Source organism: Rhea pennata, chromosome 2 (assembly GCF_028389875.1).
Source record: "Rhea pennata isolate bPtePen1 chromosome 2, bPtePen1.pri, whole genome shotgun sequence".
Lineage (NCBI taxonomy): Eukaryota > Metazoa > Chordata > Aves > Rheiformes > Rheidae > Rhea > Rhea pennata.
This window is the reverse complement of record NC_084664.1, coordinates 50,509,765-50,532,368: the sequence shown is the minus strand read 5'-3', so window position 1 is coordinate 50,532,368 and position 22,604 is coordinate 50,509,765. Positions and strand designations below refer to the sequence as shown.

At 46.5% G+C, this 22,604-nt stretch overlaps 2 protein-coding genes across 2 annotated transcripts; one reads left to right on the top strand and one right to left on the bottom strand.

Annotated features, from left to right (window-relative positions):
- Positions 1 to 12,518: 12,518 nt before the first annotated feature.
- Positions 12,519 to 13,586, top strand: LOC134136569 (C-C chemokine receptor type 8-like). The gene has a single exon (XM_062568485.1). The coding sequence runs from the start codon at positions 12,519 to 12,521 to the stop codon at positions 13,584 to 13,586; it is 1,068 nt and encodes a 355-aa protein (XP_062424469.1).
- Positions 13,587 to 18,495: 4,909 nt separating this feature from the next.
- LOC134136149 (C-C chemokine receptor type 8-like) lies at positions 18,496 to 22,155 on the bottom strand. The gene is made up of 2 exons (XM_062567886.1): positions 22,098 to 22,155; positions 18,496 to 19,640 (listed from the first exon to the last, which is right to left on the bottom strand). The coding sequence occupies exons 1-2, from the start codon at positions 22,153 to 22,155 to the stop codon at positions 18,565 to 18,567; spliced, it is 1,134 nt and encodes a 377-aa protein (XP_062423870.1). The 3' UTR covers positions 18,496 to 18,564.
- Positions 22,156 to 22,604: the final 449 nt, after the last annotated feature.

Below are 22,604 nucleotides of genomic sequence, written 5' to 3'. Positions count from 1 at the left end.
GGGGAGGGGAGGGGACCATGGCAGTGGTTTAGCACACAGCATGATGCACCCACAGCTGCGACTCTGCATGCATCTCTGAGCACTGTCAGGGCATGGGAAACAGCTCAGCTGCGGTGAACCCAAACAGGAAGCTGGGCATCAGGGTGAACAGTAAAAAGGGACACAAGACACTCCGCATTTGGGTGGGGTGATGCACCAAGGGCCACCAGCACTGTCCTAGGCAGGCATATGCCGGACTACAGCCCTGCAAACACGTACTGGTGTTGTCCCTGCCTCGCATGTAAAGGAAGCTTAAAATGCTGGGAAAGTTGCAGGGTTCAGGCTCTCTCAGACTAAGACAATGTTACATGGCAGTACCACTGGTGCCTATAACTGCATCTATGACCAGGAGTTAAAAAATTAATTTCTTCAGGAAATGCTCATAAGAAATCGTGCAACTCTCCAACTGCGACACAATATAGGTAAACTTGTGATAGTCTGAGAGGATGCACATCCTCAGCTGATCCTGGGCCAGGATCAGAGGGTGCACCTGGTCTTCCTTTGAAGCAGCTCTCTCAGGAAATTTATATGGAAGAGGGCTTAAAGCTGTATAAAGGGCCATGCAGCTTGAAACATTGATATGGTTTAGATCAGGACAGACTAAACAGATGCATTAATAATCACATAATCATTGAATCCATGTGAAGGAGTTTGGATATTTATTGCCTCTGCGGAAGGGTGATTAATGACATAAACACTACAAGTTTATAGAAACATGGTTATCTCTACTCCCCCTTTCCTTGCTGACAGGTGTGGTGGTTGTCTGTCAGGAGAAACAGGGTGTCTGTTTGTCATCTGTTTGGGCCCTGCACATTTGGCCCCAGGCATCGCTGGAGGCCCTCCACACTCAGGCATCCCGAGAAGTGGAGTTGTGTTGCCCTCCTTTGGGCTGAGGTGGATGAGGTTTGTGAGGTGGAGAGCATCTTCCAGTCTTTCATCTCTACTAGTTGCTGACCTGCTCTGAGTTGTTGCTCATTGATTGCTGTGGCGAGTTGCTGGGCAAATAGTCTTTCATAAGCTCAGTTCCACTATTTCTACTAATTACTTTTTTTTTTCTTAACACCTACCTAATTGTTCTGTATCTAACAAGAGTTACAGCCCTAACTACATAGCAACATACCGAAGGTTAAATTGTGGGCCTCCAACATCAGCCTGATTTACTTGAGTTCGGTTCAGTTGAGCAGGACAAGCATACATGGAAATAATTAGGGAAATGATACCTAGGTGTTAGTCAAGAACAGGAAAGATACATTTCTGAAAATAAAGGCTAAAGGTTAGGGTCAGAGCAGCAGATTTTCAAAACCAACTTTTTCTTCTTTTTCTCTGACAAGATCTGTTCATTCTTCAAAAATAGATGTAAAAGATTGCACACTTTTTTCAGGAAAGCATCAAAAGGCTTGATGCTGGTTTCTCCCCACACTGTATGTTGGTGCTATGGCTGCCAAAATTACCAACTTTTACCTTTCAGAAAAGTAAATTCCTGGTATGTGATATTAAGGAAATGTTTTCATTGTGTGAGAATTTTAGGATTCAGAAAGGTGGGCTAAACAACAACTCAGAGCTCTGCTCTCCACCTGCTCTCCACCTCACAAACCTCATCCACCTCAGCCTGAAGGAGGGCAACACAACTCCACTTCTCGGGATGCCTGAGTGGCCTCCAGCGATGCCTGGGGCCAAATGTGCAGGGCCCAAACAGATGACAAACAGACACCCTGTTTCTCCTGACAGACAACCACCACACCTGTCAGCAAGGAAAGGGGGAGTAGAGATAACCATGTTTCTATAAACTTGTAGTGTTTATGTCATTAATCACCCTTCCGCAGAGGCAATAAATATCCAAACTCCTTCACATGAATTCAATGATTATGTGATTATTAATGCATCTGTTTAGTCTGTCCTGATCTAAACCATATCAATGTTTCAAGCTGCATGGCCCTTTATACAGCTTTAAGCCCTCTTCACTACTCCATGAATTACTTTGTCTCCCCTGAGAAACAAGGGTTCACCGTCACCTTCAATAGTAAGCCTCAACTGTACCTCACTAGGCACCATAGGCTTCACTGGTAAACCCTTAGGAGATCTCCATGAATCCCCTTCTGTGATCTTCTAAGACCTGCACTGCAATGGAGAGGTACCTTTCTGGCTGATGGGAACACTTTCCAGGGTACGAGGGAACCTTTGCAATGGTGGCTGCCATCCCCCCAGGGCCTGCACAATTAGGAAACCCCTCCAACGCAAATCTACTTTGCATGTGTCCTCCACAGCCCCTTCCTGCAGATGAGTTTTATAAGAAAAGTATCAGTAATCCAATATGATCTTCACAACTGTGTGCACTTCTACACACCAAACTCATTTACTACTAACCTATAAAACATGGGAGCTCACAACAGGCTGTATGGTTCAGAGATCCTCATTAAAGCTGGGCAGTGAGCAAAGACTGAACCCTGGAGTCCTGAGCTATCTTATTTAGAGCTTTCTTCCATATGTCAGTTGTGTGGCACTGAGACATGCATGATAGCTGTGACGGTAGTGAACCCTGCTGGCCATATTTTACTTCACATTTCTCTGTCAAAACTCTCCTACATTTTCTCTTTCAGAAGACCCGGCTGGGTGAAGACACTCATGGAGATGCACTCTTTCTGTAGAAGCACCTTGTTCCAGTCCTCTATGGGGTCAGGTGTGCTCTCTGCTCAGAGCCCACCTGGTAGCTTTTGGTATGGATACGGGCACCTGCACCACTGAACACATGCATCTCCTCAATGATTGTTCCCTTTGCTCACTTATAAAGGAAAACTCAGCAGAGGGAGCCTCATTTCTTCATATCGTTGTTCATTACAGATGCAAGAAGATGTGCTCAGCTCCCACGGCTTTCCAAATTTTCCCTTCCCTTCCCTTCCCTTCCCTTCCCTTCCCTTCCCTTCCCTTCCCTTCCCTTCCCTTCCCTTCCCTTCCCTTCCCTTCCCTTCCTCTCCCTTTCTTTCCCTTCTCCTTTCTCTCCTGCTCCCCCTCTCTTTCTCTCTCTTTCAGGACAGAAAGACGTATCTATCTCCCGCATGCTTCTTCCTCTCTTGAATCCTCTCTCTTCCCAAGGGGAAGCTCAGCACCTCTTAGGGGAATCTTCCCTTCTTCCAGAGGTCCAATCAAGTTCATCCTGCAGCTGTTAGCACAAGGGAGCTAAAGAGCCTTTTCCTGGTTGTCCAGCTGCAGTCTAAGTGAGTACTAGGTTAAAATGAAACATTTATCTGTGGAAAGACACATACCACCCATCACACTGAATAAGCAAATAGTTTGACAAAGCTGACATTTTATGAGATAAGCACTTTTTGATTTTAAGGTATGTCATAAATTCTGTATGTAATACAGAAATAGTATATAAAATAATACATAAATTGTAAGATATATTTTCAAGGTTAAGGTTATAATAGCAAGGGTATTGCAATATTAGTGATAGCTAGCTATGTTCAATTAACAGTCTATGGTATGCTAAATTTATTATGGGATCACATGTATCATGCATAATTAACCAAGTTTATGTAAGGAAGATGGTTTAGAGATACAAGTGCTTTTGACCAAGTTCCTTGGGCTGGTTTCACGTAAGGGCATATGGCATGTTTCTGCTGGGCTGGGTGGGGAGTATCAGAGACCTTACTGGGATGCTGGGATGTTTTACTCTCAGAACTAGTTTGGACTTTATCCGTAGCAGTTTGTTTGGCTTTTCCTTTGAAGAAACACTAGCAATATATTTAAATGACTTTTTAGAGGAGTGAACTTCACAACGCTGATAAAGGTAACAAACCTAAAACTGCAATGTTCTTGTATGGAGCTGAAGTCTGTATGCAGCCATCTATATTCTTCTCCTTCAGAACCGCCAGCTGTGGCTAAAAGATAATCGCGCTGCCTCTGGGTGTAGCTGCAACAGACATTTGTGTCGCTTCCTCAAGCAAAGCAATGCCTGCAATAATAGCAGTAGGACAGACTGTTTCCATCTCCAACAAGAGTTCTTTCAGTCTGAAACTCCCATAGTAGCAACAGTCTCCATCTCTTTGCTGTGGAGCGGGAAGAGGTTTGTTCCCTTATAATAGGACTTTTGACAGATGAGGAGTTGAACTGGTACCGCTGATCATGTGCATCTCCTCAGCGATTATTTCCTTCCATTACTTGTAAAGGAAAACCCAGCAGAGCAAGACTCACTACTTCATGTCACTGTCGATCAGAGATGCAAGAAGACAGCTCAGCTGCCGTGACTTTCCAGCCACTAGTAGCAAAGGCGGGTTCGTTCTTCTGTCATTAAAAAGGTGGAGAGGCAAAAGTTACTCTGTGAGAGGGAGAAGCTATGTGTAGGCATCAAAATCTTTTAGCCCAAGGGTTAAGGGAGAGAAGAGGCACAGTAAGCTGAGAAGAGCTTGCCCCTGAGTTGGAAATGGAGGCGATGCGCATGGCTCGCAGACAAACTGGCATCAGCAGGGGCAGAGGTGACAGCCCTGAGAGCTCTGTGTCTCTGCAGGATGGAGGTACTGGGATTCCAGCACATCCTGTCTGTCCAGCTGTTTACACTCAGTATAGGACAGCCAAATCAGGAGGTGGGAAAAGGGGACATTTATCAACATCTCCCCTCATTTATCAAGTTCTCCCCTCCATGCTGCTGGCCCAGCTGTGAGCATGCAGCCCTGACCCCTGCTGCACTGCCCTCCCTCTTTCCTGTCGTATCCCACACAAGGCACAGAGCTTCTTTGAGCTTCTTTTGCCACTCAGTGCCACCAAGTGTTTCCATTCGATACCAGCTTCTGCTAGCTGAAATAGAAGACTGGGAAGAGCGTTTTGGGTTGCCCAGCTTCACAAAGCACTGCAGGGCTTTCCAGTAGGGAGAAGAAAGGCCGTGATTGAGGGAGACTGCCACCTTGATGGCTCCAGTGTCTTTCCCAGAGTCTTTTGTACAGCTCTCTTGGCAGAGCAGAGACAGCTTCAGCTACAGGCAAACACTGTGTTTACACAACATACAGCTTCCTGCCAGCAAATAACGCAGGCCAAACAGAGGCTAAACCCGAAGAGAAACACTTATCCCCAGATTAGGAATAAAACCCCAGGGATAAGGGCATGAAAGAGCTTAATGCTTTAGAGATGCTGTACTTCCAGAGGCCTTGAGGTCCAGCTGTGTGTTTACACTTGGTATGAGTGGACCAGTGTACCGCTATCAGCCCAGATCTGGCATATTTCCCTGAACACAGGCACTGCTCCAGGCGGGAAGTGCTGGCGGCAGTGCAAAGCTTGGCTGGACTGCACCTCCTCTGTGCAACACTGCTTTGGGGCAGTTTGAGCACAGCCTGGGGAGGACGGATGGGATGAGACTCTCCCCCGGGCTCACTCAGTGTGGTCTTTGCCACCATATGTGGGTTTGGAAGCCATTTGGTAGCCTCCCTTTGCTCCAGCTGCAACGTGGGTACAATGTTGTCTTCTCTAGGCAAGTTGCTGGGAGGATCAGTCAGGCCTCCCAGGGAATGCCCTCACTCTGTGGCATGGGTGCTGGGCACGCATGGCTTGGGGCACTCAGATCTGCAGGTTTCAGTGCCTACCTAAATTACACACCTCACTCAGAGTGCATTGCCAGGCTGTGCTGCTTGTGGGGACGGCACAGTCAGGATCAGTAAGACCTGAGAAAGCCAGCAGGAAGCCATTGGCTTGGCAACGTGTTCATCTGTAGACCCATCCTGGCAGGAGAGGTGGGCTCCGTCTCACAGCTGGAAGCCCCAGCAAGTTGTTACTCAAAATGCTGTGATGAAATCTTTCCCTTCCCTTCCCTTCCCTTCCCTTCCCTTCCCTTCCCTTCCCTTCCCTTCCCTTCCCTTCCCTATCCTTCTCCTTTCTCTCCTGTTCCCCCTCGCTTTCTCTTTCTCTCAGGACAGAAAGACATATCTAGGTGCAGTGAGGGACTTGCCATTCTACCTACCCAAATATTGCTAAGCAAGGCTTCTTATGCAAGGCCTTGGACTGATCTCAGGTAAAGACAGGGCACACCTGCACGGTCTGTCTGTGGTCTGGGGAAGTCTGTAGCTGGGGGTGCCCAGGCACAGTGGCTGTCACCTATCTCACAGCTCTGTCAGTGGCCACGCTTGCTTCTGCCACCTGCACTGTGCACTGTGGTCACAGCACAGCCCCAGACAGATTTCTGCAATTACTGGAGTTCGAGGAGGTGGATGGGAGTGGAAGACGATGTGCTGCTGGTTCTGCTGAGGGATGCAAACCTCTCTGCAGAGCCAAATATGGCCGTGAGCAAATGTTGGCGTACGAGAGACACCCACCAAGATGTTTCCCGTTGATAGATTGCCTGTAAAATCACCTCCATGTCAGAAGCAAGAGCATCTGGGCTGAGAGCCTGTCACATCGCCCACAGCGCCTAACCTTCACAACGCCCAGGCAGGGGCACGGCTGCAGCCCAGAGCTGCCCCAGCCCAGCACGGAGTCGCCCTGCAGTGCTGAGGGCTCAGAAATGTTAAGCAGAACTTCATTTCCTGAACCTGAACTTCAAAGCACATGAATCAGCATCTCGTATACCAAGGGGAAACTCGGTCCTTTTAGTATGTGCTTGCCATCGCCTGGGTTTGGAGAGGAGCATCTGCTTAGCTGCCCCCTTTCTTTGAAAGCCTGAGTGGAGGAGGGGGCAGCGTCCCCCAGCGCTCTCTGGGACCCAGGGCCCCTTGTGCCTCCCGCTAGGGCAGCAAAGCTCTGCCGCCTGCGCCCAGAGCCAGCCGGGGCACAGCAAGCCCAGCCCAGGCGCCTGACGGTGCAAGCGGCACCCCTGTGGCCTGGCTTGCTGTTCTAGGCACTTTCTCTGTGCTCGGGAGACAGCAGCACACTCACACACCGGCACTAACACATGACGGGGGCAGGAGCATCAATTATATCCCCTAACAATATCAGCAAGCCAGAGAGTGTGAACGAATGACGTCCTGGTGTGAATGCTACAGGCTGCCCCAACCAACCTGCTGAAAACCACAGCGCAAGATGAAGGAACCGATAGAGATGCTGCCGTATGCAGAGCCACCTGCACAGAGCTCAGAGACAGAAAACGGAAACGCCTGTCAAAGTAGAATGGAAACCTCAAGCCAAGAGCAGGCGGCTGCCACCAGCCCTCCCAGCTGCCAAATGAACCCTCAGCCCCGGCAGGGGGCAGGATCTGGGGCGCCCGGACATGAGGCCACTCAGCCCGCTCTTGGACACTCAGCCCTCTGGGGAGACAAGTGTCCTTCATAAAGGCCCCTCACCTCTCTCAGCCTCCGTTTTGGGGGCCAGGCTTCTCTGGCCTTCCACAAAGGTGTCGCTGAGCAGCTCCGTGGTGAGCCTGCACCAAGAGCTCCTTGAACAGACTCATTTCCGTCCCTTGGCTGACCACAACCGCAGGCATTTCCAGCATGTGCCCTCTGACCATCTTCCCTCCCTCCACCCCTGCTGCCTGTGAGTACAGTGGGCAGAGAAGAGGAGCAGAACAACTCACACAGGCAGACAGTCCTTGCCCCTGTAGAGTGTTCAGCCTTGTCACAGCCCAGGACTTGTCTCTCCACCTGTGCTGCTCTTTGGGGCTGCTGGCACCTCAGTGGTAGGGGATGATGCTGGCTGAAGTGCATCATCAGCCTGGGCTACATCCTGACTGGCAGGGATGTTTCTTAGGGATGTTTTCAGTTCTCCTGGCTCCTTATTATGTACCTCTCCTTCTCTCTCCTCTTCTCCTACTTGATACTCCTCTTTCAAATGGCATGATATTAGCATTTTTCCTTCAAGTACTGATATTGTTTTTTTTTTTTAATTATTCTTGGGATTCCCTCAAAAAATGCTTCCCACTGGCTTGGAATATGCATTTCATATCTTGTTGAAGGGGATATTTTCCTGTTTTCTTCTTCATGTTAATGAGATGCCAGTAGCAAGATCAAGTTCAGGAATGAGTCAGCTTGGGGCTATTATTCCATGGCAGCTATAGCGCTTCTGTGAGGACTGTACTCTTTCAATAAAAGAGGGTGTATGCTGTGTCAGTCTTGATCATGGTTTGCAGAGTGGTTCTGAGCTGTTATGAAATAAAGGAATGATCAGAGATTCTCCACACCACTTTGTGTCTCTGTGTGATGGTCCTCTCTTTTGCAAAGCTAAAGCTTAGGGTATGCTTTACTCTACAGTTCAGTTGGCACTATGCTCATATTTTCTAGAAAGATCACATTTATCTACAAGTACAGGTCAGCAAATGGTTAGGATTTAGAGGAAAGATTCCTTTGTTGTACCTCACTGGTTAAGAAACAAGACACCACAGTAAAATATCTTCCAGAAGTGAGAGATGGGAATCTCTCTTCCCTTGGAGCTAGCTCTGGCTACCTTTACCACACACTGCTTCGTGTGTGACTGAAACCTGAGTGCATGGGTAACAGGCAGCGTGTGCTCCCAGCACCTCCAACCACAGCCTCAAGGACAGTGAGAATGCATCATGGTGAGCACCAGCTGCTGGAATAGATGCATGGGGTGGAAAAAGATCCTCTGTTCAGTTCCTTTACTGAGTACCTGTGAACTTCTGTGGAAACCTTCTTCTAGGAAATAGTGGAAGGCCCAACTTTCCCTGTAAACAGTGGAACTGTCTGGGATTTTCTGGTAGAGAAAGGAGAATATAGGGGATAACTGAGGGAATGGTAGCCTGGTTCCCAAGACCTTGCTGAACCTGAGTTGCAGGAGTAGTGTTGCGTCAGGACTAGGGCCCAGCAGGTGTACTAGTCAGCAGAGTCTGTGGAAATCAAATCACGTCACCTATTCTGAGGTGGGGATTTCTGTGATGTGTCTCTGTGATTTTGCCATTTTAGCTGAGTGAACAGAAATATATGCAAAAATTCACAGACACCCAGAAGCACATCACTCAAAAGTTATGTGTCAGAACTGGCACAGTTCAACATGAGCTTTACTTTGGCCAGCATTATTTGTCCAAACTGCTAAGCATATACCCAGGAATGGATCTGTCTTTGAGGTGTAAATACTAACAAGAAATGTGTGCCAGGCTGCATTTCACTGAGCTAAAAAAGACATATTCAGACTAAGGAGGTCATTCACTTTCTATTTCCCACACTTTGTTTTACATCTGGACAGAATACCTAAAGTCATGGTTTCTTTCTGGATCCTTTCTGGATGTTCTTTTTCTGGAGCACTCAGTAATTTGTATGGTGTTTCATCACTGGCATGCTAAATCAGTATTTTTCAAGAGGCTGAAAATGAAACAAGATTATCATATCACATATAATTACCAGAGGAGTCTGAGTTTTCTGTATGCTAATGTAGGCCCATCCCTGCTCAGCAGCATATTCCAGCCAGCAGAGATGTCACAGATAAATAAACTTTTTAATAAACAGACACAGATAAACTTTTTTGTAATACTTTCTTTTTCCCAGTAAAACTTTCAACTGATTCTGATCTCTGGATGTAGATGCAGATAGAGCAAAAAGGAGGCACAGTAGCACTTCTGGCTGGAACAATTTCTTCAGAAAGGATCACTAGCGAGACTTCCCCATAGTGTTAGAGTTTCTGAAAGCATCCCACAGAGGATGTGTTTCAAGATGAAACATGATGTGAACGTTCAGTTTGAACTTCGCTTTGTGGTGGTTTCTTCCTAGAGAAAAATGTCCTTGCTCTATAGGGTCATCAGTTACAGACATCCTTACAGTAGTGTCACCCTTACAGTGCAGGAGAAGCACACATAATTCCCTCCCTCAGAAAAGTGTGTCCACAGAGCAGAGTCAGCAGGTGCAGCTGGTGAAAGCAGGTGAGAGAGGGGGCTTCTTCGCAAGTGCACTGGGAAATTGCAAATCTATTCCTTTGACGTTCGTATCTTTATTTGAGTAATAGAACATCATTTGAAGATGAAGCCAATAAGATATTTCTGTTTCAGTATGAGTTTTGGCTAAACAACCAAGCTTATTGGCTTGTGGTTAGTATGGGTCTTTACCATAATATACAGGTAAACTATAAAGGAAAAAGCAGTTTGCGACTGTCTACAGTTATGGTGAAGATCTTGCTTGTGAATTGGCATTGAAACCTAAGTTAAGGTAAATACTACATGAAGATATACTCACCTCTCAAAAATATTTTATTCATAAAGTTGTTCAGACAAAAAGACTGACTGTGGATGAGAACCTGATGTACCTCCTGGACCAAAGAAACTTAGCGGATTTGGAGGTAAGTCATTAACAGCTGGGCTGCTGCCCTGCTAGCTGAGTACAGACACTTCTGAGGAGCTCAGTGCTCCTTCTCCGCCATGACATACCTAGTCCTGCTAATGGCAACTAGCATTTAGAAGAAATCAATATGACTGTTGTACTTTGAAAAGAAATATAGTATGAAAATATCTTTCACTGATAAAACTGTGTCAGGCTTTAGAGTTGGAATAACGTTAGCAATGTGGTATTGAGGTTCCTGAACAGTGGATGAATATGGTGTCACTAATGTGCTTTAGCACTGTTTGTCATCATGGCTACTACTTTGGGTTGACATTGCCACTGTTCAGTTGTGAAGAAGGGCCAGGAAGTAGGGGAGCTGGTTGTACCTACTGCTGGGTGGATTTTGACAGGTGCCATGGCTGAATGAAGATTGAAACTGCTGATGCTGGCAGGGTGCAGCTTATGTGCTTCTGCCTCCCTGGCCTCTGGTGCTTCCTTACTGTTTATTCCTTCTGGGTTCTCTGGAAAAGCTCTGAATTTTGCAGATGTAGATGCATTCAGTTCAGCTGGTCCTGGCAACCAAGCTCTTTTACACCTGGTGATTCAGACACTCTCTGGTCACCGCTTGAGATGGGGGGCCCCAATTACATCACCCTCCTTTCCCAAAGGAAATGCACCTGCAGCACCTGTGCAGACCTGACTTTGGAGGCTGCTGACTGTGGGCAGCTGCCAACACATCAGTGTGTCTGAAGATGAGGCTCTTGCTTCACGCAGGGCTTCAGCCTCTGCCCTCCAAACTGTCATACTTTCAGAGGGAAAAGGCTGCCACACCAGAGGACAGCACAGCCTTTGAGCCCTCCTCGTCGTCCTGCTTCAGCCTCTGTCTCGTCCGGACACCAGCAGGACACTGCTCCTGCAAGCAGGAGCTCTGCTGTGGCCCCCTGGGCCAGCAGGAGCTGCCTTCCCACAGCCCAGGTCAAAATGGCCAGGGGGAGCCCAGAGGTGTCTCATGAAGGCACTTCTTGCAGTGTACAGGGAGACAGCACAGGAGGCTCTCCAGCCTCCTTCCTTGATGGAGTCCTTCCCTTGCCCCGGCCCCTGGAAAGGGAGCGGGGCAGGAGAACACCCAAGAGCTACAGGTGCTCCCAGTGCCCCCTGAGCCTGCACAGTGCTGGAGCATCTCACACAACAGCAGAGCTCTTGCAGGCTCCCTTGTGGTCAGGTGCTGGAGAGAAACCAAGGGCTGCAGCCAGCACTTCTCAGCAGCTGCCTCCAAGGACAACCAGAGCGGAGACACTGCTGAAATGCACAGGCTGACACCTGGGGCTCTGCTCTCTCAGTGGCAGGCTCTGAAGTCAGCCCAGCCAGGCACACGCACGCCCCTTGCAACTGGCTGGATGCTGAGCTGAGGTCATTCCTGAAGAAAAACCAAACCACTACACACGTGGGCGTGCCTGATCTTTGCTTCAAAAACTCAGAAATCCAGCCATGCCTGTTACCTGAATAAAGGCTTGGTGGGGATCAGCTGCTGCAAGTAGCTGGTTGTTTGGCCAGTTGCAGAGAGAAGAGCCAGCTTTTGCTGGGCAGAAGGGGCAGAAGCAACTGGGCAGTTTTGCTCTTTAGGAACTCATTGCTTGGCTACAGCTGCAAATGCTGGTTTCCTTGGGGGTACACCGCACTTGTGATACGCGCAACCCACTTGTGAAGTATAGCTGCTAGTGTCCTTAGAACTGAAAACCTGCTTTAAAAATGCTAGAAGCCTCTGCCAAAGTGACTTGTCACACTGTGGGCTATTTCTGGCACTCAGGAAATAGAAGTAGCGTTTTTTCATAGATCAGGTTTCATGCTTGTATTCCTCCCTTTGCATGAATCCCTCTCTCCTTTCTGAAGAAGGACATGGAATACAGCCATTCGGGAAGCAGGAGCGTGAAAAGATTTTGCCTATGATTTTCAAAACAGGAAATCACTGTGAGACATACTTAAAAATTGGTTTGTTTGGGGCTATAAATGCAGTTCATGAAGAGCTGGTTTCATATCTGGGCTGAGGATACCTCGTTAACAGGTGATGCAAACTGCTTTTGCATCGTCCTAGTGTTAGACTTTTATGCATGGTCTGAATTGTATGTAAATGAGATCCTCTTGTGAAAATTATATTCAGTCTGTCATTAATCAGTTATTTAGACTGCTTTATGTTATTGTTATTTATTTTGAAGAGCTGCTTCCACAGTGGATTACCTACCAGCAAAATTTAACTCCTCTCCACCATATCAAGTCTACAACTCCCTTCAAAGGACAACAGAGTCCATGTCAACATCACCTAATTCTTCTTCATATTATTATGAGCACTATTATGATCCTGTAACGGCTTCTACTTGCACCATGGAACACATTAAATACTTTGCATCTACATTTTTTCCAGTGCTGCACAGCATATTGTTTGTGACAGGTCTCACGGGAAATGCTTTGGTTGTTTGGGTCCTAATAGTCTTCAGAAAAATCAGTGCCATGACCGATGTGTATCTGCTGAACCTTGCCATCTCGGACCTCCTCTTTGTCTTCTCCCTCCCCTTCTTGGCTCAGTACTCCGTCAAGGGCCAGTGGACCTTCGGAAATGCAATGTGTAAAATAATCGGCTCCGCTTACTTCATTGGTTTCTACAGCAGTGCATTCTTCATAACCATCATGAGCATCGACAGGTACTTGGCTATTGTCCGATCTGTGTACGCTCTGCAGGTTCGCACGACTGCGCACGGGATAGTTGCAAGCCTGGTCCTTTGGGCGGTAGCCATTTTAGCATCAGCACCAGCCTTCCTGTTTTTCCAGGAAGCGGATGATAACAACAGGACGATGTGCATCCCGCATTATCCCGACAGTAACAATGGCTGGAAGATTTTCTCTAACTTTGAAGTCAATACCTTGGGCTGGCTGATCCCCCTTGGCATCCTCATTTTCTGTTACTACAACATCTTGAAAAACCTGCAGAAATGCCACACTCACAACAAGTACAAAGCCATGAAGCTCGTGTTTATTGTTGTCACTGTGTTCTTCCTTTTCTGGACCCCCATCAACATTGTGCTTTTCCTGGACTCTCTGCAGAATATGCATATCATAGACGACTGTCGCACAAGCCAGCGGCTAGCTCTGGCCATAGAGCTGGCTGAGGCTTTCTCCTTTGTCCACTGCTGCCTCAACCCAGTCATCTATGCTTTTGTAGGTGAGAAGTTCAAGAAGTATCTCTGTGAGGCTTTCAGAAAACATGCACGATTCCTATTGATCTGCAAAGACTACAGGACTTTCAATGAGCACAGCTTTGACAAGCGTTCCTCTCTGCATCCAGCAAAGAGAAATAATTCTGCCAATGATTGTTTATAGTATCTTCACCTTGCCTTGGGATGATGTTTCAGCATCATTCCAGAGCAAGCTACGTGTGGAGTAGTCTGATATTTTGTGATGCCATCCTGGAAGGGGAGGTTGAGACTGTTATTAGCAGTGCTTAGTTGACCGTCTGGTCGCTCACAGGTGAAAGATGGGGATCAACAGCCTGTAGCCTGCTTCACACTATTTGCTGTGGGATTTAGCAACCATGAAATCAAGTATGTCTTCATATATCTAACTTTTTTTTGCTGCTTTGTATCCTTAAACATGTACTTTGCACTCCACAGCTGCTGCACAAGTTTGCAGTGAGTCCTATTTGTACAATACAAACTCCACTGACACCACTATAACACTGAATGAGTGAAGGTCTTCAAGACTTTTCTGTCTGAGAGGTCAGAGTAGAATAAAGTGTAGAGCATAGTGGGTGTCATTAAGGTTCCATCTTTCTGAGAGGTACTATCAGCCTTTAAGAGAGTTGGACATTGATAAAGTAGCACGTACAGCAGTCTATTTTATTTTGTTTTTTACTTCCAAAAGCTTCTCTGCATTTTGAGTTGCAGAGATGTAATGGATTGAAAGATTCTTGTGATACACAAGTGAGTAACAATTTTTTTTTTCTCTGTCATTCTACATGTTTTTCAATGGAACATAATTATTTCAGGAAGAACCTGCCATTTGGCTGCCTGACTTTAGGAAGCAAGTATCTCCTCAAGAAAGGATAATGTAGCTGATTTATTCAAACTGATGTAGCCCAGAAAACACACCAAAATGATTGGCATTGCATGGTCATCTCACAACAACCCTGTAGGCTAGAATTAATTTGATCTGAATGCTCTAATGTTGTGCTCTTTCCCTGATGCTCCCCTAAGAGAGTAACCATCATGGGCATGGTCAGCCTCTTACACATGAACACATGAACCTGTAAGAGGAGACACACTGTGTAAGTACATGTTTTCCCTAGGAACACAGCTTTTACTTACTTCACTCCTTTCTACTCTGTATTTTACAAATAGCACCCATCCACAAAAAGAAAATAAACACATTTTAGCAGTTCAAACTTGAATGTGACTATGACTTTGTATTCCATGTTTTAAGACATCACACTTGAGCCAGAATACGAGAATATCTGAGTATTTAATGTGCCAACACCATTCTGAATTCTTTTTAACCTGTATCGCCTCAAGAAAAAGAAAAGAAAACAAGACCAGGCTACAAAACTGAAGAGTAGATGTGAGCAGGAGCAATATAAAAATTGTGATGGGTATCTTTTATCCAAGTAGGTGAACATGCATAAGTTCTGTGCAGAATAGTCCAGCTTCCACAACTGGGTGCTTTTTTTTTGCTTCCAGCTCCTGGGACAACACTACAATTTGTCATTACCATCCTGGCCCCTCATCTGGGGCTCTGCCAGCTGTACAGATGCAGGAAGATGCCTCCTGTTCTCCTTTGCTCTCAGTTTTCACACACACTTCTCACACCAGCATGGCAGCAGACTCCTCCTAGGCTTGTCCTGCCCCCTCCCCATCTCTTTCATAAGGGAAAGTAGCTGAGAGATCTGCAAGGATGCGTCTGTCCTCTCTCAGTCAAACAGCGGTGGCCCTGCTGGCCACGCAGTGGCTGGATGTGGGTCTCACCTTCAGAGGCAGGAAGCTGCAGCAGCTGTGAGCAGCTGGGCTCAGGTCACCTCCAGCTCTGGGCTCCCTGTTTGATTACTGCAAGTGGAGGAAGCCAGGGGCCACAGGCAAGGAATCCTTTATGCCTCAGAAACATCTCCTACCTTCCCACCAGAAGGCTTGGTCTGAGGCAGCAGTAGGGAAAAGATGCCCTTTAGAGTCTACTGGGAACTAGAGAAGGAAAAGACTTTACAAAGATAGCTTTTTCTCACCTTTAATTTTATTTCTAAATTCATAAAAATATGTCAAAGATGCACTTTCACTTTATCATTTTTCCACTGTAAGAATACCCTGAAGAATGCAGCTGTTAATACAGCAGAGCAATGAAAACAATTGGAAAAATTGTCATATTTTGGGCACAACAAGGATTTCCTTTTCTGCATGACACTATCTTTCCCTGACTGGAGTGATGACACATCTCTTCCCCAGCACTCTGTGGGCAAGGGAAGGACATGTTGGCAGTAAGTGACAGACTTGGATCAGATAAGAGAGAGAGAGAGATGTGGGCACCCGGCACAGACTGTCAGCACAGCTGAGAATAAGGGAGCTCCAAGGATGGAAATGAAAAAAAATCACCATGTGAGGAAGAGCTATGAGGAATTTTAAGGAAATTGTTTGCTCCAGAGAGATGCAGGGAAGACTGGAGTTAAGGACAGACTTGCTTAAAGAGTTCAGTCTTGGCTTAGGGAGCGGCACAGATGTGTGTGGGCAGCAGCGGGATGTCTGGGTCTGGGCTGAAAACACGACCAACCTCTCAAGACAAACTCAGGCTGGGGCAGGGGGAGCTGTCAGGCATATTATTGTTTCATACCTCTGTGTCTGACACCATAGAGAGCAGGAGCTGGTGTCTTCAGTTTGCCTTTCAGTCACTCTAGACCAGATTTTGTCCCTTGCTTGCTGGAAATGCCAAGCACAGTTTCAGGGTGGCTGGCAAGGCTCAGGCACTCCACTCCCTGCAGAGTGACAGACTCACATGGATTAACCTGCGTAAGGCCAAAGAGCCATATCACGGCAGCAGTTCACCAAGCCTCTGCAGGAGTCTTGCTGAGCTGGAGGGGCTGGACTGGGAGCTGGCAATGCCAAGTGTTTGCCAGAGGGAGGGATTCTGCCTGAAAGCCATGGCCAAGGCCTCTCTGGGAAGCTGCACTACAGAGGTGACACAGCCCAGAGACTCCCTATTCCCATTGCAACAGCGATACTCAAGGAATCTTGAATGTTCTTCCTCTGCAAGGCTATGCCTAGTTAAGGAGAGTATACATTAATTATTTTGCACAGGTGCAAAATACAAAGAGATTTGGTGAGAGCTGATTCTGCAATGATTATTACCTTCCAGTTCCTCTGTGTAGTATAGCATCTTCCTAGCTAGTTTGCTATTGACTAGGAGCATTGAATCTTGATCAGGAGCAGAAATGGAAAGTTTAACTAAAGTGAGTAAATTTTGCTGGACACTGGCACTCACGGCTGGGAAGGATGAGTCACAGGAGGAGCACTGAAGTGAATTTACCAATTTCTACTGCAGTAGAACCACAGAGATGTTTTCAGTGCTTGAGCACTTTGAACGCGCATTTGTCTCTCTTGAGATTACTCTTACATCTTTTATCGTTAGTGCATTAATAGAAACCAGCAATTTCCTGAGTCCTGTGGTACACTTTGTCACAGGATGAACCAAATGACTGTTTGAAACCCAAATGAATACTACACAGTTTAAAATGTTCTCATTCACTGTAGCCTCAGAATGTAACACACAACTATAGTAGATCTCCAAATCAAGAAAAATGCAAATCATAGCTTGTTATCTTCTCCTCATATAGTCTTCTGCAAATGAAAGATTGGACCTTTTCCTTTGTTCGTAGCCTTTGCTTCAGAATTTGGAGAATGTGTTGTGGTCTACATGATGGAGCATTTATCACTACACATACCATTACTTGCCTGTTCTTGCAAAAAGTTGTATCCTGCAAATTGCAAATACTAGTACTTGTTAAAATAATACATTCTATCTGAAGAAAATTAGTAGTTTAACAAAACTGCATTTTGTTTATTGTTCTGCTCTGCTATAGGAAGTAAGCCCAAGAGTATGCAGCATGTGTGGGAATAGAAAGGAGGCAGACTTAAAATGAGTTCAAGTTCTAGAATAAAAGGTTTTTATTATTTTTAACATTATTTTATTATCTTTATTTTTTTATTATTTGTGCAATACCCCTGCTTGTCTCTCTCTGCATTCTGGTTTGGGCATTCAGCAGAGCATCCAGCTCTTCCCCTAGTGGGTCAGGGCTCTGCTGGAGGGCAGTCACCTCTTTGGCCCGCAGCTTACCAGCCAGTCAGTCCCCAGGAAGCTCCTACATACAGTTCTTACAGGTCTCAGCACACACTTAGTATTTTTCCACTCTTCAGCTCTTTCTTCTGGTAACTATTAACTTAGGGGCACACGTTTATTTCCTTTTTTTTTTTTTTTTTTTTTTTTTTTTTTACCCACAGTCTACCAGCAGCTGTCAAAAACAATCATTTCTAGGCTATGACTTCAAAATCCTGGTAGCCCAGGAGCCCAGGGAGCTAACAGAAACACCAGGCTCTGTGAGCTCTCTAACTACTATCCTTTGTGTTACCCTGGTGCCTAGGAGAGCAAAGTCTTTCAATATCTGTGCAATTATGGACCACTGTTCACCTTATTATTGTGCAAACTAATGATAGTTCTTTGGGGGAGAGTTAATTGTTTCAACAGGCACATCTGATACAATTGTGCACAACCTGCCTGTAATTTTAGCATCCCTTTCACAAAGCAGGCATGGCTAGAAACAGCACAGGAAAGGGGTATATAGCTTTCAGGAAGAAGCTGAAAAAATAACCCCAACGGAAACCATGGTAAGAGCAGGCTTAAGCAGCTACTTCAACTTTTCTCATGTCTCATATCCTAAAAGGTTGTCCACATAGTACCTCAAGGCCTGAACATCCCTGTGCTCAGCTAAAGAGGAGGAAAATATCACCAGTTAAACTATTCAGCTGGTGGCAGAGATGGGTGAATAGCTGCTCAACATTATTTTCTAGGTTTGAAATTTTCATTCCCTTTTGCTACTCACAAGACTGTATATCAGAACAATAACATCTGTGAGGGTTTCTATTTAGAACAGTATCAAAGAATATCAGTAACATTCATTGCTCTGGTACTGTAAGACTTCCCATTCTTGCTGAGGCATTACTGAAGCCACTTCCCCCAAAGCAATATGAAGACCATATTAACTAAATAGCTAGCAGAAAATCTCCCCTTCAGGTCACCCATTCAAGATGAAAGTTTTTAACTCCTCGCTCTATAAAACAGTATCAATGAAGGAAGACTGTGAGGATGCTGGATGCAGAGAGGAACGCTTGTCAAAGCTGTGCTCATTGAAAGTCCTGTAGTCTTTGCAGATCAATAGGAATCGTGCATGTTTTCTGAGAGCCTCACAGAGATACTTCTTGAACTTCTCACCTACAAAAGCATAGATGACTGGGTTGAGGCAGCAGTGGACAAAGGAGAAAGCCTCAGCCAGCTCTATGGCCAGAGCTAGCCGCTGGCTTGTGCGACAGTCGTCTATGATATGCATATTCTGCAGAGAGTCCAGGAAAAGCACAATGTTGATGGGGGTCCAGAAAAGGAAGAACACAGTGACAACAATAAACACGAGCTTCATGGCTTTGTACTTGTTGTGAGTGTGGCATTTCTGCAGGTTTTTCAAGATGTTGTAGTAACAGAAAATGAGGATGCCAAGGGGGATCAGCCAGCCCAAGGTATTGACTTCAAAGTTAGAGAAAATCTTCCAGCCATTGTTACTGTCGGGATAATGCGGGATGCACATCGTCCTGTTGTTATCATCCGCTTCCTGGAAAAACAGGAAGGCTGGTGCTGATGCTAAAATGGCTACCGCCCAAAGGACCAGGCTTGCAACTATCCCGTGCGCAGTCGTGCGAACCTGCAGAGCGTACACAGATCGGACAATAGCCAAGTACCTGTCGATGCTCATGATGGTTATGAAGAATGCACTGCTGTAGAAACCAATGAAGTAAGCGGAGCCGATTATTTTACACATTGCATTTCCGAAGGTCCACTGGCCCTTGACGGAGTACTGAGCCAAGAAGGGGAGGGAGAAGACAAAGAGGAGGTCCGAGATGGCAAGGTTCAGCAGATACACATCGGTCATGGCACTGATTTTTCTGAAGACTATTAGGACCCAAACAACCAAAGCATTTCCCATGAGACCTGTCACAAACAATATGCTGTGCAGCACTGGAAAAAATGTAGATGCAAATGAAGAAATATTTTCAAGACCACAGTTGATGTCTATGTCAGGGTAGAGGAAACTGCCATCATAGGATGCAGAGGAATTAAATGTTGGTTGCAGGTTATCTACCTGTTTAAGGACAAATACTTTCATGAGGCACGTATCACAACTTAAATTCTTAGTAGACATATTAGGTACAATTCAACTCCTACCAAAGCACTTGAGGAGACATGGAGTTCCTCTTCTGTGATTTGTTTCAGGTTATGGCTAAAGACTAGCTAAACACTATTCTCACACTCTTACTTCCCCAATGAAAATAGTGATGCAGGAAAAAAAAAAAATGTTTTTCTTTCCTGCACATTGAGTGCACATGCAAGAAGCTGGGGTGTACTTGCTATAGGACTGAGAAATGCACTGTGCATGATCTGCCTGAAAGCCTATGTACAGTCAGAGCCTATTCTCAGCACACAGCTAGGGTTTTGCCTTGTCCAGGCTGGTAGAGTACAAACATGGGGTGAATATCACTGGCCAATCTTCCTCCGCCAGAATAAGGCTGGCTGTTGCACAGGAGGAGATGGGAATATCAAGGAAAATTCAACTGCTGTGGGAAAGCAGAAATTACCAGTATCTCACTGGCCTGCTCTCTATGGGGTTACCAGCACTATGCCTGCAGTCCTGGTGGAGGTCGTTAGGAAGTGGAGCTGAAGCCAAGGAGCGTGATCAAACCAGCACCAAGACATCAGTACACAGTCAGTGCATTGATAGCCCCCTGCCAAAGGCTTTGTGATTGTATTCCATGTTCTTCTTCAGAGAGGAGAGAGAGAGTAGTGCACAGGGAGGAATACAGGCATGAATTAGTAGCTACAGTTCACAAGTGGGTTGCGCGTATCACAAGTGCGGTGTACCCCCAAGGAAACCAGCATTTGCAGCTGTAGCCAAGCAATGAGTTCCTAAAGAGCAAAACTGCCCAGTTGCTTCTGCCCCTTCTGCCCAGCAAAAGCTGGCTCTTCTCTCTGCAACTGGCCAAACAACCGGCTACTTGCAGCAGCTGATCCCCATCAAGCCTTTATTCAGGTAACAGGCATGGCTGGATTTCTGAGTTTCTGAAGCAAAGATCAGGCACGCCCACGTGTGTAGTGGTTTGGTTTTTCTTCAGGAATGACCTCAGCTCAGCATCCAGCCAGTTGCAAGGGGCGTGCGTGTGCCTGGCTGGGCTGACTTCAGAGCCTGCCACTGAGAGAGCAGAGCCCCAGGTGTCAGCCTGTGCATTTCAGCAGTGTCTCTGCTCTGGTTGTCCTTGGAGGCAGCTGCTGAGAAGTGCTGGCTGCAGCCCTTGGTTTCTCTCCAGCACCTGACCACAAGGGAGCCTGCAAGAGCTTTGCTGCTGTGTGAGATGCTCCAGCACTGTGCAGGCTCAGGGGGCACTGGGAGCACCTGTAGCTCTTGGGTGTTCTCCTGCCCCGCTCCCTTTCCAGGGGCCGGGGCAAGGGAAGGACTCCATCAAGGAAGGAGGCTGGAGAGCCTCCTGTGCTGTCTCCCTGTACACTGCAAGAAGTGCCTTCATGAGACACCTCTGGGCTCCCCCTGGCCATTTTGACCTGGGCTGTGGGAAGGCAGCACCTGCTGGCCCAGGGGGCCACAGCAGAGCTCCTGCTTGCAGGAGCAGTGTCCTGCTGGTGTCCGGACGAGACAGAGGCTGAAGCAGGACGACGAGGAGGGCTCAAAGGCTGTGCTGTCCTCTGGTGTGGCAGCCTTTTCCCTCTGAAAGTATGACAGTTTGGAGGGCAGAGGCTGAAGCCCTGCGTGAAGCAAGAGCCTCATCTTCAGACACACTGATGTGTTGGCAGCTGCCCACAGTCAGCAGCCTCCAAAGTCAGGTCTGCACAGGTGCTGCAGGTGCATTTCCTTTGGGAAATGAGGTTGATGTAATTGGGGCCCCCCATCTCAAGCGGTGACCAGAGAGTGTCCGAATCACCAGGTGTAAAAGAGCTTGGTTGCCAGGACCAGCTGAACTGAATGCATCTACATCTGCAAAATTCAGAGCTTTTCCAGAGAACCCAGAAGGAATAAACAGTAAGGAAGCACCAGAGGCCAGGGAGGCAGAAGCACATAAGCTGCACCCTGCCAGCATCAGCAGTTTCAATCTTCATTCAGCCATGGCACCTGTCAAAATCCACCCAGCAGTAGGTACAACCAGCTCCCCTACTTCCTGGCCCTTCTTCACAACTGAACAGTGGCAATGTCAACCCAAAGTAGCAGCCATGATGACAAACAGTGCTAAAGCACATTAGTGACACCATATTCATCCACTGTTGAAGACATTGCCTCCACTAGTTATTTCCAGCGCTACCCACTATATTCTCTACTATAAAGTGTGTCTTTGACACACAGTTTTATCAGTGAAAAATATTTTCACACTCTTTTTCAAGAACAAGTATCACATTGATTTCTTCTAAATGCTAGTTGCCATTAGCAGGACTAGATACCATGGCAGAACTATATAGCACAGCAGAGAAGGAGCACTGAGCTCCTCAGAAGTGTCTGTACTCAGCTAGCAGGGCAGCAGCCTAGCTGGGAATGACTCACCTCCAAGTTCTCCAAGTTTTCTCCAGCCAGTAGGTATGTCAGGTTCTCATCCATAATCCAACACTGTATCTGAATGTGAATCAAAAAAAAAGAAAAAGTCTTTATAATAGCAATTTTTGAGAGATGAGTATATTTTCATGCATATATACTGGCACTATTTACCTTAACATAGGTTTCAATGCCAATTCATAGAGATCTGCACTGTAGCAGCTAGTCACAAACTGCCTCTTTCTTTATCTGTTACGTATCATATTGAAGCTCTGTAGCAACCACAAGTCAATGAGCTCATCGTCTTTAGCTGAAACTAAGGAAACAGAAACCTGCACCACGTTCATTCTCTGAAGATCAATATGTCATTTTACTTACTGAACAAGAATAAGAATGTCAAAGGAATAGATTTGCAATTTGCACCATGCACTCACAAAGTGTCCCCTGCCTCACCTGAATCCACCAGCTTTACTTGCAGACTGTACTCTGCAGCCCATATTCATTCGGGGAGGGGA

What these genes read in the sequence shown, in the direction of transcription:
- LOC134136569 (XM_062568485.1), top strand. Translation starts at nt 12,519, where the DNA reads ATGTCAACATCACCTAATTCTTCTTCATATTATTATGAGCACTATTAT.
- LOC134136149 (XM_062567886.1), bottom strand. Translation starts at nt 22,155, where the DNA reads ATGGATGAGAACCTGACATACCTACTGGCTGGAGAAAACTTGGAGAAC. An exon ending in CTTGGAGAACTTGGAGGTGA is followed by an intron (nt 19,641 to 22,097) that starts GTCATTCCCAGC and finishes TTAAACAGGTAG; the next exon opens with ATAACCTGCAACCAACATTT.